The sequence below is a fragment of the Chinchilla lanigera genome, unplaced genomic scaffold (genome assembly GCF_000276665.1).
Source record: "Chinchilla lanigera isolate Chin_1 unplaced genomic scaffold, ChiLan1.0 scaffold00007, whole genome shotgun sequence".
NCBI lineage: Eukaryota > Metazoa > Chordata > Mammalia > Rodentia > Chinchillidae > Chinchilla > Chinchilla lanigera.
The window spans coordinates 4011867-4026667 of record NW_004955408.1 but is presented as its reverse complement, the minus strand read 5'-3'; the positions used below and the strand labels follow the sequence as shown (position 1 = coordinate 4026667).

Below are 14801 nucleotides of genomic sequence, written 5' to 3'. Positions count from 1 at the left end.
GAGAAATCTAGCTCCCAAATACATAAACTATTTGTAGTAAGGAGAAATATAAGTAAAAAGAGAAAAACGTTTAGGCCTGTTTGCTTATGTAAACAGAAACATTCTAAATAAAACCAAATTTAGTAGTAAGGGTACTGAAAAGAGCATATGACCAAGTGGTTTTTATCCCAACAAAGCAAAGATACATAACAGGAAAATAATTTCAAGACAATTTACTGCATTAGCAGATTAAAAGAAAAAAAGATTACCTCAATAGATATCAAAGAACCTTTTAAGACACTGTAACACTTAGTTTTGATAAAAAATCCCAGTAAATGAAAAATAGAAGAAGCATATCCGATAAAATTCTCTCAGGACATTATGGTACATGCCTATGATCCCAGCACTCCAGGAGGCTGAGGTAGGAGGATCACAAGTTTGAGCCCAGCCTTGGAAACTTTTTGAGACCGTTTCAAAGTTAAAAAAAAAAAGTGCACACACGCACACACACAGAGGTACATATTCTACATGTAAGAACCAGAGAGATGCCTCCCAGTATGGCTACACTAAAGTGATGCCCTAGAGATTCTAAAACGTTGAATAAGACAAAAACAAATGAAGGCTAAATGACAGGGGAAAAAGGGAAAACCATCATTGTTTTTGCAAGTGGTATAACTGTATGCCAAGAAAATCGGCTGAAAACTAAGATTAATAAGATGGTCAGAAATAAAAATTAATAGTGTTATTATCTACTAGCTAACATCATTAGGAAAGACAATAGAAAAGAGGATCCTATTTACAATGGCAGTAAAAATGTATGTAGGAAGAAATCCAACAAAAAGGTAAAGGATATTGAGAAAAAAGCTATAAAACTTTACAATAGGGCAAAAAGTACTAAACTGATTGAATAGGAGACACACTAAGGTGTTAAAAATGAAATATTCAGTATTTCAAAGATACCCACTCTCCTGAAATAATCTCTAAATAAAATGTAATTCAAATAAAAAGCTTAACCAACGTTTTTAAAAACTGGTAATGAAATCCACAAGCTCACTCTAAATTTCTAAAGAAAATACAAAAATAACATACAGCACAAGCCTCTCAAAAAAAGTGAAACTATCAGAAGAAAACATTTTTATAATTACAGGATTAAGAAGACATTTCTAATTAAGACCCAGAGTAGAGAAGCCATAAATAAAAAGATTTGACTACCTAAAAATTAAGTCACATATGATATCATAAAGGAAGCTAAGCAACAAATGACAAGCTGGGAATAGGTACTTACATAATGTTAGGGAAGAGGATTCATATCCAGAGTCCATAAAAAATTGATGTAAATCCAGAAAAAGACAATCTAGTAGAAAATTTGGCAAAAATATACAGACGGGCAATTCTCAGAGAAAAACTACAAAGAGCCAACATATGAAAAGACAGTTATTCTCACCAGTAAAGAAGTGAGAATAAATAGTGACACCATTTTTGTGCAAAAGATATAAAAGTGATCACATTAAGTACTATTGGTGGCAACATAAATTTTACTGGCAATAACAAGGTAAACTGTGCATGTTCTCTGACCTGGCAACTTCGTGACTACGAAGGCATCTTTCTGGTGTACCTGCCCAACTGTGCAAAGATACATACTGCAGCATAACTGGTACTAAACTTTAAGAGCTTTCTAGAAGTTCATCATGAAATTAAGTAAGTAATATTCACTTTACAGATAGGAAGCCATTAAAAAATGAGGTACATACATGAACATAAAAGAATGTCATTGTGTGTTGAGGACAAAAAAACAGAAAAAAACTATTCACAGAAAAACAAAGAAGAAAGTATGTCACCAGCGTAATAATACTTAGACACTGTCATGAAAATATTAGACATTGTCATAGAAATGAACCAAAATCTACCCTGAAGCATGTTTTGTGATTTGCATATTCATAAAGTATGGGCAAATACAAATTATCAGTAACAGAAGGCTGAATGGATTAAATGGTATAAAGGGTACAAGAGAAAAAGGTACAAAACCGTGGAGCACAAAGAAAGGAAAAAAATTACATGTTTTTGGAAGGGCTTCATCTAGGTAACAGTCAAAAGAGAAAGAGCACTAGAAAATATGGGGTGTCTTTAAGGGATCAAAATTGTCCCATTTTGTTAGGAGTCTAGTAAGCTGTGAGTCTGCCTGTCTTTTTTATTTTTTTAAATTTTTTGGTTTTTTTCTGGTACCCAGAATCGAACTCACGACCTTGCGCTTGCCAGGTAGGCACTGTGCTGCTGAGCTAAATCCTCAGCCCCTATTTTTTATTTTAAAGAGAATTTAAAAAAAAGAACAATAGCAAAATGCCAACAACATAGACAAAAATAAAACAAAAAGAATGATACAGGGTTTCAGAACAAAATGGTAGGGATTAACAGTGGTTCTTATATTACATATTTTTATCTTCATCAGAGCTGGTCACATGCCATGAGTCTTTCTAAAGTGACAGTCTTCTTAAAGTGATGAGATCAGGAGTCATCACCCTTAGAAAGGTTAACCTGGTAGAAATATAAAGGGTGTGTATGTGAGTGTGTAGAGAAAAATTGTTGAATAAATTTGATAAAGTTGCCATTTTTATATGTCCTGTTTTTATATTTACATTATCTTACTAAAATTAATGAAAAACCTTGCAACTCTTAGTCATCCTGTACTAAGTATCTAATTGGCCTGTAATGGTTACGTACCTCAGCTATCCTCGAGCTTCCCCACCTCTTTCGCATACAACATGCTACAATGGGACAGTCTCTAGTCTCTAGTCTCCTTCCCGTCTTTCTGCATTACTACCTTTCTTTGAACACCAACTACACTGCCTTTCCCGGTGGGGTGTAATTTCGGTAAAATTATACCCACTAAACACAATGGAGAAGACGTCAATGATGGACATCTTGGTTAGCGTTTTGCCATCCTGTATTTTTCAATTATTTGGCCTATTAGACCTAATCTAAATTCTAAGTGACTTTTTGAACTCCCTTGTTTTGAAAAAATAACAAAAGAGTTCCATATAGTTTGGTCCAGAAGGTGCATTCATATTTTATAATAATATTCTCTTCTTCGGTTTCATTACAAGACGGTTTGTGGATGTTGGTCAGCTCTGTCAATACCACCCACAGGATTATTACAATCATTGACAACTATTGGAGTTTTTAAAGTTTTATTTTAAGTTCTATCATTTCTATATTATAAATAGCTGACAATAACGAAATGCCTTTTTTGGATTTCTTTTTTTTGTCTTTTTGACACAGCATCTCGCTATGCAGCTCAGGCTGGCCTTGAGCTTATTTTGTAGCCCAGGCTGGTCTCAAACTCACAATGATCCTCCTGCCTCAGCTTCCCAAGTGCTGGGATTACAGGCATGCGCCACCATGCCCAGCCTGTATTTCTATTTCTTAACATAGGTTTTTCCTCTCTGATCTTTTTCAGTTTTCTTCCTTTTTCAGTTTTTCTTTTGCACCTCTTCTGGCACTTCCTGCCTATTCTGTCTCAGTGTCTCAAACGTGTCCATTTTGCACTGTACAAGAATATCATGAGTTTTGGAGAAGTAAAATTATACCTTATGTATTTGTGGTAACAGTTTTCATAGACTGTAACAGAAATTACAGGTATTTTTCCTAAATAAAATAACATGAATTAGTAAAAGAAAATAACCAGAACTTATTATTAGATTTCACTAGAAACAAACATCAAAGGTAAATAGAATGTTCTACATAAAGTATGCAAAAAATGCCACTACAGCCAGAAGTGCTGGCACGCATTTATAATTCCAGCACTCAGTAGGCTGAGGCAGGAGGACTGCCACGAGTTTGAGGCCAGCCTGAATTACAGAGTGAGATCCTGACTTAAAAAAACAAATCTTTATAAAACAAACAGACGTATGAGTGTATCTCGTACTAACAAGAACTGACTGGTTGAAATGACAGCTGCTTGAGCAACATTTGGGACAGTATGTAAACCAATGTGCTGCCTGCGTGATACATGGGGTAAACTGTTGTGTTTTTTTTTTTTTTTTTTGAGACAAGGTCTCGCTATGCAGTTCAGGCTGGCCTTGAGTTCACTTCGTAGCTCAGGCTGGTCTTGAACTCACAAAGATCCTCCTGCCTCAGCCTCCTGAGTACTGGGATTACAGGCGTGCGCCACCACGCACGGCTTTGCGTGGGGTAAACTGTTAAGTGGTTAAGCTGGAGCGGTGGGAAGACAGCAGCTCTGAAACAGTACTGCACAGGAATGCGGGGACAACGGACTACTGCCTGAGACAGTGGACCGACTAACTGCACACACACTAGCACCTGGATTTTACAGGTAGTTAACATTAAATACTTGAAAGAAGAAGGTGTGGTGGCACACCCCTGTAATCCCAGCACTCCAGAGGCTGAGTTCAAGGCCAGCCTGGGCTACAAAGTGAGTTCAAGACCAGCCTGAACCACATAGTGAGACCCTGTCTCAAAAAGACCAAAATAAAACAAAACACAACAAATCCTTGAAAGAACGTCCTTGCTTCCTGAGGCAGACTTGAATTTCACAGGCTAGAAACTACTGTGGGTAAGTGGTTATCTGGCTAGTGCGTCAGCCCCACCACACCTGGGGTGTGCATGTCGTTTGGTCAAATGCTTATACAAACTTACGTGAAGTGAAATGCCTTCTGTGAAGTGAAATGCCTTCTTCGTGGAAACTTGTTCCCAAAAGTGAGTGAGAAGGTCTGAGTTAACGACGGTTCATAAATTGCTTTAGTCTTATATTTACAGACTCACTAAGAGTCCGAAAGGAGTACTTAAACATTTCAGTAAAATCCATTGTTTTATGAGGATAAATGATGGGTTTAGGTTATTTATAATCTGGTCATCCATGAAATCTTGGGATGTAATCCTCACAAATGACAAGGGTCTGTCTAACGTATTTCCTGTTTGAAGGTAGGTGTAATGAGGCCAGAAAAATAGCACATGTGCCAGGGACTCTTCCATAGGATACCGTCATGGCAGATACATGCCATTAAATATCTGTCCAAGCCCACAGGACGCCCCTCACAAGAATGAAGTCTACCGTGAACTACAGATTCTGGATGAGGATGGGGTACCAGCGTAGGCTCACTGACCGTGATGAGGTACCACACCGGTGTGCGGGGTGTGGACAGTGGGGGAGGCTGTGCACGTGTGAATAGGGCTAAGTACTATGTACTTTAATTCTGCTCAAATTTTTGTGAACCTAGATTTGCTCTAATAAGTAATGTCTATTAAAAGAAGTCATGATCGTGAGGTGTCCATCTGTGGTGAGGTGCCCATCTGTGGACAGCAGGGCTACCCTTTACAGACTGGGCTGGCTGTACTGCCCCTTAGAACCTCTGCACCTCAGCATCTGCCTGAGCAATGAGCTGATTCTTCTTCTGGTCCTGACTTCTGTGACTGCTTCCCATACTTGTTCTTTAAGGAAAGCTCCTCTGAGCCTGTGAGTTACCCTCTTCCTCGCCACACGCTGCTTCCAGCCTGATGTCACAAATGCAGTGGCACCCTGGGCCTTCTGAGGACACTTCAGGGGTCTTGCTGCTTCCCTGAAGGTCACTTTTCTACGCGTGTTGGGATGTGGCCACTAGCACAAAACAAATGCCTGAGACGCAGCAGTGAGAGGACAGGTATCCAAGAAATTAGAACAGTATCACCTACTGACCAGGAGCTCACTTTTCGGAAGAACTATGCAGTTCTTGTTTCTTTCCTATTTAATCCAGCTCCACGGTTCAAGCTACTGAAAAGATTAGCTTCCACTGAGAAAAACTTGAACTCATGCTTCAACTCAGCAGTATGCATGAAAAGCAAATCTGAACTGGATTTCCCTATGGTCTCAAACTAGATCACTGACTAAAACATGAACTGGGAAGGTCAACACACAGGAACTTTTTATCCTAATAAAAATATTAATTCAGAAGTGTGATAAAAACTAAGTTAGTGAAAATTAAAGTTAGAAAAAGCTAAAAAAGATTACTCTTACACAAAACATGTTTTCTGATACACTATCACACGGAACTTTGAGACGCACAGGTTGTGAGAAGCCGGCTGGGATGCTGCTCATTGTACCGGCTCCTCTCCTGTGCCTGCTGCACTGCACACTGGGAATTTCCGGCCTTCCTACATTTGGGCCCGAGGAAGCCTCTTATGCAATGGAAATGGTAACTCGAGTGTTAAGTTCCAAACGAATAGTAACTTTTCTTACTTAGCAAAACTCAAGATCTTGAATTTGCTAAATTCAACTTGATATTTAAAAGAAGTGATTCCATTTCAAGATAAAAACCCTTAAAATTTAGCTAGACTCCTAAATATCAGCTTTTAAATCTGAGTATCAGACAATGGTTAAACCACTGCTGCAGGATAAACACTGGTTTTAAAAACCTGCAGTAGACGTGAATCCCACTGGCTGGCTTTGGTTCTGTAATCTCCCCCCACTATAAGATGCTACTGCAATGAAACCATGGTGAGGCCACAGATGGCAGTCACAAGGCGATCCCTGGATAAACCATCACGAAAGTGCCCCCTGAACGCCAGGACCCGGGCTCTAAACAGCCTTATGTTTGGCTGAAAGTTTAGTCTCACATGTACGACCTACTACACAACATCGCCCAGCTGGGAAAAAAGTGAGAGTAGCACATTTTTGGCATAGAACACTACAGTTCGAGTGATATACTCCAAAATCACTTAATTTAAACTGATGCAGTCAATGGGTATGAGGTAACACACCCTAAGTGATGCACGTTTTCCCCTGTTCACTGGTGTGTCTCTGAACATTACCAGTGCTTATACTTACTGATGTTTTTAGATGATTGCTAATAATAGATGGTAATCAGCTTTTCTTGAAAATGTACTGCTGTATTTCCTGTGTTACCTTAAATAGATAGCTGAATGCAACAATTACACTGACTGCATGCTTTATGCTAAGAGGTGAAAGAATGAGGGAAATTTTAGACCTTATTTTCTTCTAGAGGAGAAAGCAAATCTGGGCTCACAGAATAAGGCTTGAGAAGTCCACTGTCTGCAAGCATAAGGCCACAAGGACTCAGCGCTGGGGCAATTTGGACCACTTCTCATTTAGAAGAATCCATCTGATTACTAGGTAACAGAGCTCAGTCAACAGCCTGGCTTGGTTACTTAAGCAACCCTAAATTGCTGGAAGGCACCCTCCCCTGCCCACCTGCGTACACCCTCGGCTCCACCGAGCTTTTTTTCAAGTCTCTACCTGCTCAGTGTGACACTTCGTGACTAAGGTACTTTTCTCTGCTGAGTGCCCTTCCTTTACTCAAGACCCAGGGCAAACAGACTGCAGAGCACGAATCTTCCTCTGGACTGTTAGTACAGTGGTACCACAGTTCACCAACTTAATTCATTCCAGGATTCTGGAAAAGATGGCCACATTTCGTGTTCCCTCAAGGAAGACGGCCACGGTCGTGTTCGTAACCTGATGCAGAGTTTGCAGACACAAGCAAAATTCTGCCAAATGCTTCTGTCTGCAAACCAAACTGCTTACAGACAGAAGTGTTCCTGAACCGAGGTACCACTGTAGTGTGGAGGAGGGACAGGGTGTGACATACCTGTCTTCTCTAATGACTGTGTAATGGAGGAAGAGCTGAATAAACATGTGCTTTCTTGCGGGAATTCCTCTGGATCCTGCTGGCACTGCTCTCAAGGCATGCAGGGACAGCTGGAATGCTCCCGTGTATAGCATTCTATTCACAGTTAACACAGGAAAACCAGGTCTGCAGAGAAATGTGCCAGATGGGAAGAGCAGACCTTGCAGTTGACTTACAAGTAAAAATTTAAAATAAAACCTCCCTAACTTGGTCCCTCAGTCCCCCTAGGTATGACCCCACATTCTGGCTACCCCTCACAGCAGAACTCACTGTGGCCATTTCTCACACACATTCTCTCCTCAGCTAACCTTAACTGGGTTTTGGCTCCAACTGTGCCACTGACTGCTCCTCAAAGTCACTAACGACCTCCGTGTTATCAAATCAAAGGCCACTTCTCAGTCCTAATCCTATTCAACCTTTTAATTAGTTAATTCGTGAAGTAATTTCTACTCTTGGTTTTCAAGACACCATACCTTTAAAATTTTTTCCTATCTTACTGCCAATTTGCAAATATAATGAATCTTGAGATCCTTCCCTTCTCAACTACAGTCATTTCAAATGTAATCTCATCCCACCATTTTAAAAGTCACATATATTGATGATTCTCAATTCATGCCTCTTCCCTGGACTCTGAGGCCCTGGACGACATGTCCCACTGCCTACTTTACTTCTCCACTGGGGATCAGCATGCACCACAGAGTGAAAGTGCCCAACATGAGGAAATCTCCGTTTCCCCTCCCCAAGTCCTGTCCACTTCAAGAACAGCACCTTAGTTCCCTAATATCCTTTGCTCAGGACAAACATGCACATATAACCTCTGATTCTTTTCTTTCCTTCCCTTCCCTACACTCAATTCAAAAGCAAGACCTGTCAACTCTATCTCCAGCACTCAGCACTTCTCCAGTGCCATGGCTACTGTCCAAGTCCAGTCTAGCACTAGCTCCTCAGGCAGCACAGCAGTCTCAACGGTCCCCTTATTCTAATCTTGCCTCTTACAATAGCTTCTCCACATTGCAGCCAGTGCAGTTTCTTCAGAGAGTACTACTTCCCTGTCTTCCTGAAGCACTCACAGGAAAACCAGTTTACTGAGGCCACAAGGCACAACATACTCTGGGAAGCAGACCATATTCCAATCATGCTTGCCTTCCTCCTGTGCCTTGAACACACCCTGTTTATAAAGGTGTTGGGGTCACGATGTTAGTTATTCTCTTCCTGCTGGAGTGCCATGTCCATACATTTTGCATGTCTTGCTTCCTCGCATCAATCAGGTCCCAGCTTTAACGTCATACCCTCAGAAAATGTCTTTAGAAAAAGCCTCAAGAAGCACCTGTTACTCTCATACCATTAATTTTCATTGTAACATTGATCATTACTTGTTATTTTCTTGTTTCTTAACTTTCTGTTTCTTCATCCCTCTATACTCAGTACCTGGAAGTATTAAGCAGGTACTCAAATCCTAGTATCAACATGCATCAGCCGGGCGTGGTGGTGCACGCCTGTAATCCCAGCACTCAGGAGGCTGAGGCAGGAGGATCGTCGCGAGTTTGAGACCAGCCTGGGCTACAAAGTGAGCTCCGTGCTGGTCTAAACTGCACAGTGAGACCCTGTCTCAAAAAGATAAACAAACCAACCAAACAAACAAAAAAACATGTATCATGCACATATGTTCACATATCACTGAATTATAAAATATATGAAAGTTAATAATTATTGTGGATGTAAATCAAGAAGTGTGAGCTAAGTAACAGTTAAAATATGCTTATACGAAGGAAGATGAAGTGTAAATCCAGTAGTATATCAGTCTCTCTAGGACCTGGATTCCAACACCTGGAAAACAACTTAGTGAAGAGAAAAGGAAGAAAAGCTCCAAGAATTAAGAAAAAGCCAACAGGAAAATTAGAAATCAGAGAAACTGAAGACAGTGCAGGGTAAAGAAGGAAGCAGTCTGGTCAGGCACAGTGACACATGCCTGTAACCCCAGCACTGTGAGTTCAAGGCCAGCCTGGGCTCCAAAGTGAGTTCAAGGCCAGCCTGGGCTCCAAAGTGAGTTTTCAAGGCCAGCCTGGGCTCCAGAGTGAGTTCAAGGCCAGCCTGAACTATAGTGAGACCCTATCTCAAAGACAAAAAAGGAAGCAGTCTGGAATGCTAACCCTGGCTCCTAGGGGGTCAAGGTATCTCTGCTAAAAAAAGTCTGGCAAAAAAAAAAAAAAAATGTCTGGCAAAGATTGGCAAACTCAAGGGTAAACAATGAATCAGGTTTTACTCTGAAAGTAACTCCTGCATGGCAGACTAGAATCAAAAAATCCATGGCTGTGCCCATCATATTTGAGAATGATTAATCAGGAGCCATTCTGGGGAGCGTTAAGACTGAGCTACTCCAGGAATCAGAAGCTGCAGAACAAATACACTTCAGGGATTTTGAGGTCTCTCTACCACAGTGACTGGGTGGGAGATGGCCACAATAAACAGTCAGAGAGAGGGTACAGGCCAAAAACAGACCCCCTGAAAAGTTTAAGGAGTCAGGAGCTCAGGCCAGGTAAGACTGGTATTCCTGCGCTCTGTGATGAAAATAACTCTCAATATGAAAGGTCTCAATTCCCCATTCAAAAGTCACAGCTTGGTAGACTGGATCAGAAACAAAACCCAATGGTATACTGCATATAAGAAACACATCTAAATTATAAAGAACTTCACCAACTAAAAATCAAATAATGAAAAATAATATTCTATCCAACAGGAGCCTGCAAACAAGCAGGAGTAGCTATCCTATTTTCAGACAAAGTAGACTTCAAGCCAAAACAGATTGGAAGAGGCAAAGAAGGTCACTACATGTTGGTTAAGAGAAAAATTCATCTGAAAGAGGTAACACCTATAAATACATATGCACTGAATTCTGGTATGCCCAAAGTTCTAAAACAAATAATACTGGACATAAAAGACCATATAAACATTAACACAATTATAACAGGAGAATTATATACCCCTCTATAACAAATACACAAATAAATTAGATCTTAAAAATCAGTAAAAAAATGTCAGAATTGAATCATACTTTTGAGCGAATGGATTTAATAGATAATCTACAGAATGTTTCACCCAACAACAAAATACATTATTCTCAGCAGCACATAGAATTTTCTTCAAAACAGACATATACTAGCCCATAAACCATGGTTAAATAAATAAAATGAAATTATCCCATATATATTATCAGATCATAGTGCAATGAACTAGAATCAATGGCAAAGAAGCCATGAAAATTATGCAAACACATGGAGAGTGTGTTTGAGAGTGTGTTTCATAAATGATATCCTTGTGAATAACCAATGTCTCACAGAAGACTTCTGGGGAAGAAATTAGACAAATTAGAGAAAGAAATAAAAGGGATATGTATATGCAAGGCTCAAATGATAATCCCAGTGTAACATATCAGAACCTATGGGATAAAATGAAAGGAGTCCTAAGAGGGAAGTTTATAGCCGTGAATCCTGCACATGAGAAAAACAGAGCCCCAATAACCTAATAAAGCATCAAGAACACCAAGGTTCTGGAAAAACAAGAACAATCCAAGTCAAAAGCTAGTATAAGGAAGGAAATTTAAAGATCAGGGAAGAAATCAATGAAATTGAGACTAAAACAAATAATACAAAGAATCAGTAAGTTGAAGGGCTGGTTCTTTGAAAGAACAAATTAAAACATTAGCCAATTTTACCAAAAGAAGGAATAAAAGACCTGTATCAATATAATTAGAAATAAAAAGGTAAAGGGGCTGGGGATTTAGCTCAGCGGCACAGTGCCTTCCTGGCAAGCTTTAGGTCGTGAGTTCGATTCCCGGTACCAGAAAAAAAAAAAAAAAAAAGAAATAAAAAGGTAAAATAACAACGGATACCACCAAAATCCAGAAGATTATTAGTAACTACTTCAAAAGCCTGTACTCCTATAAATTGGAAAGTCTAGAAGAAATGGATAAATTCTCAGGTACAAATGTATTACCAATACTGAAGAAGATACACAAACCTGGAATAATCTCACAGGAAATGAAATTGAGGCAGTTATAAAAACCTACCTAAGGAAAGCCTTGACTGGATGGATTCGTTGCGGAATTCTGTAAGAACTTCTATAAGAGATTCAACACACTTCAAACTCTAATGAAACTGAAAGGGAAGGAGTCCTGCCAAACTCATTCCCAGAAGCTAGCATTACCTTGATTCCAAAACCAGACAAGGACTGAACCAAAAAAATACAACTACAGGCCAGTCTCTTTAATGAATACAGATAGAAAAACCCCCAACAAGCAAACCAATGCAACAAACCATAAATAGATCATATATTATGACTAAGTAGGCTTCATCCCAGGGATGTAAAGACAGCTCAACATATACAAACCTAACATTCACCCATGATTAAAACCTTGAAGAAAATAGAAGGACCTTATTTCACTCTGATAGACGTTATTTATGACAAATCTACTGCCAACATATTAAATGGGGGATACTTGAAAGCTTTCCTTCTAAAAGCAGGAACAAGACAAGGATGCCACAGTCACCTTTATGGTTTAACACAGTCTTTGAAACATTAGCCAGAGCAATTAGGTAAGAGAAAGAAATACAAGGGATATGTATAGGAACGGAAGAAGTCAAAGTATCATTATTTGCGGATGACATGGCCCTCTACTTACAAGACCCCAAAAATTCCACTGACTCCTAGAATAACTAAATTCAGGAATGTTGGAGGATATAAAATTACACACATAAATTAATAGCATTCCTGTACACACATAAATTAATAGCATTATTCACGAATAATGAACACACTGAGAAAGGAATTAGGAAAAAAATACCATTCATAGTAGCATCAAGAAAAATTAAAAATGTAGGAATTGATCTAAGGAGCAAAAGACCTCTAAAATAAAAACTGCAGCACTCTGAAAAGAAACAGAAGAGGATATCAGGAAATGTAAAGATACTCCTTGTTCTTAGATAGGTAGAGCCAATACAGTCAAAACGAGTCTACTTCTAAAACTGATATAAAGATTTAATACAATCTCAATTAAAATACCAACAGCATTCCTCACAGATCTAGAGGAAACAGTCCAAAAAATTCATATGGAACCAGAAGAGACCCAGAATAGCAAAAGCAATTCTGAGTAACAAAAGCAAAGAAGGAGACATCACAATCTCAGATTTGAAGTTACATTACAAAGCTACAGTGATAAAAATGGCATGGTGCTGAAAAAAAATGGATCAATATTATTTGATCAATCTTGCATGTCTCTGTTTTCCTGAGAAACCACTTTGAAGATATCAATACGTAATACAACAACCACTGTTAATTTCCTACCACTTTGTCTGTAATTCAGTATTGCTTGTATTGTTCTTATGCTATTTTGTAATTGGATGTCTGTTTGTTAATGTTTTCCTTCTTTTATTTTTAAAATAAATTAAAAAAAGAAAGAAAAAAAAAGGATAGAGGAAGCAGAAACAACCCCCATTCTCTAAACTGAAGTAAAAATGGATCAAAGATCTAAATGTTAAAACAGAAACACTTTACTGAAAGACAAAATAGGTACAAATCTTGAAGACACAGGCAAGAACATTCTGAACAGAATCCAAAAGCATAAGAAATACTGAGAATCAACAAATGGGATCACATCAAATTATAAAGCTTCTATTGGGCATGGTGACAGATGCCCGTAATCCCAGCACTCAAGAGGCTGAGGCAAGAGGATCGCTGTAAGTTAATGACTAGCCTGGGCGACATAGTGAGTTCAAGACCATCCTGGACTACATAGCCAAGACCTCCACATCAAAAAAATTCTAAACAGTCACAGATGGAATTAAAGAAGAAATTAGACAGTTGCTACAATTAAATGATAATGATAATACAACATACTAGAACTTATCAGACACAATGAAAGCTGTCCTAAAAGGGAAATTTTATAGCAGTGAATACCCATATCTGGAAAATACAGTAAGCACAAATAAACAATTTAATGGTGAACGTCAAAATTCTACAAAAAGAAGAGCAGGCTAAGCCAAAAGCTCCTATGAAGGAGGAAATTATAAATATGATCACAGCAGAAGTTAACACATTGGAGACTAAAAAAACAATACAAAGAATCAATGAATTGAAGAGTTGGTTCTTTGAAAGATTAAATAAAATTGACAAACCTTATCAAAAAAAGGAAAGAAAAGACTCAAATCCATGTGATTAGAAATGAAAAGGGTGAAATCATAACAGACCCTGCACAAATCCAGATCATCTATACCTGCTTTGAAAACTTGTATTCTAGTAAGATGGAAAATGCAGGAGAAATGGACAGATTCCTAGACATATCTGAATTACCAAAGCTGAATCAAGAAGATATAAAAATCCTAAATAAACTGATACCAATCACTGAAATCAAAGATGTAATTAGAAAACTACCAAAAAAGAAAAGCCCAGGTCCTGATGGATTCATTGCTGAATTCTATAAGAAATTTAGAGAAGACTTAACACCACAACTTCTCAAACTCTTTAATGAAATTCAAAGGGAAGCAATACTCCCAAATCCATTCCTGGAAGCAAGCATTACCCTGATACCAAAACCAGAGAAGGACCCAGCTAAGAAAGAGAACTACAGGTCAATCTCCCTAATGAACATGGATGGAAAAATCCTCAATAAGATACTGGCAAACAGAACACAGCAAATCATCAATAAGATTATACACCAGGACCAAGTGGGATTCATCCTAGGGATGCAGGGATGGTTGACATAGAAGACCCCAAAAACTCTACTAAAAAACTGCTAGATTTAATAAACAAATACAATAGTATAGATGGATACAAAGTCAACACTCAAAAACCAATAGCCTTCCTTTACACAAATAACAAACTCACTGAGAGAGAAATTAAGGAAATAATACCTTTCACAATAGCATCCAGAAAAATGAAATACCTAGGAATCAATCTAATGAAGGATGTAAAAGACCTCTACAATGAAAATTACAGTACTCTGAAAAAGGAAATTGAAGCAGATATTAGAAAATAGATAAAAAAGATGTGGTCTTTTTATATAATGGCATATTTTCCAGCCATCATACCTCAGTGAAAGGAGTCACTGGTGAGGAGGTAATATGCTATTTTTGACAACCGTTAGGCTGTAACTACTTATTAGATCCTTCTTGCATATCTCTGTCTTCCTGA

The 14801-nt window shown here is 38.6% G+C and overlaps 1 protein-coding gene across 2 annotated transcripts in view; it reads right to left on the bottom strand.

Moving 5' to 3' along the window:
• Rad50 (RAD50 homolog, double strand break repair protein) overlaps positions 1–14801 on the bottom strand; it is a gene marked incomplete at its 5' end in the record, with an annotated part of 81694 nt that overhangs the window by 8827 nt on the left and 58066 nt on the right. The window contains 1 exon segment of one of the 2 annotated variants that reach the window (XM_013508334.1): positions 7578–7742. Coding sequence (XP_013363788.1) covers positions 7578–7742 — 165 coding nt within the window. 2 annotated transcript variants of the gene reach the window in all.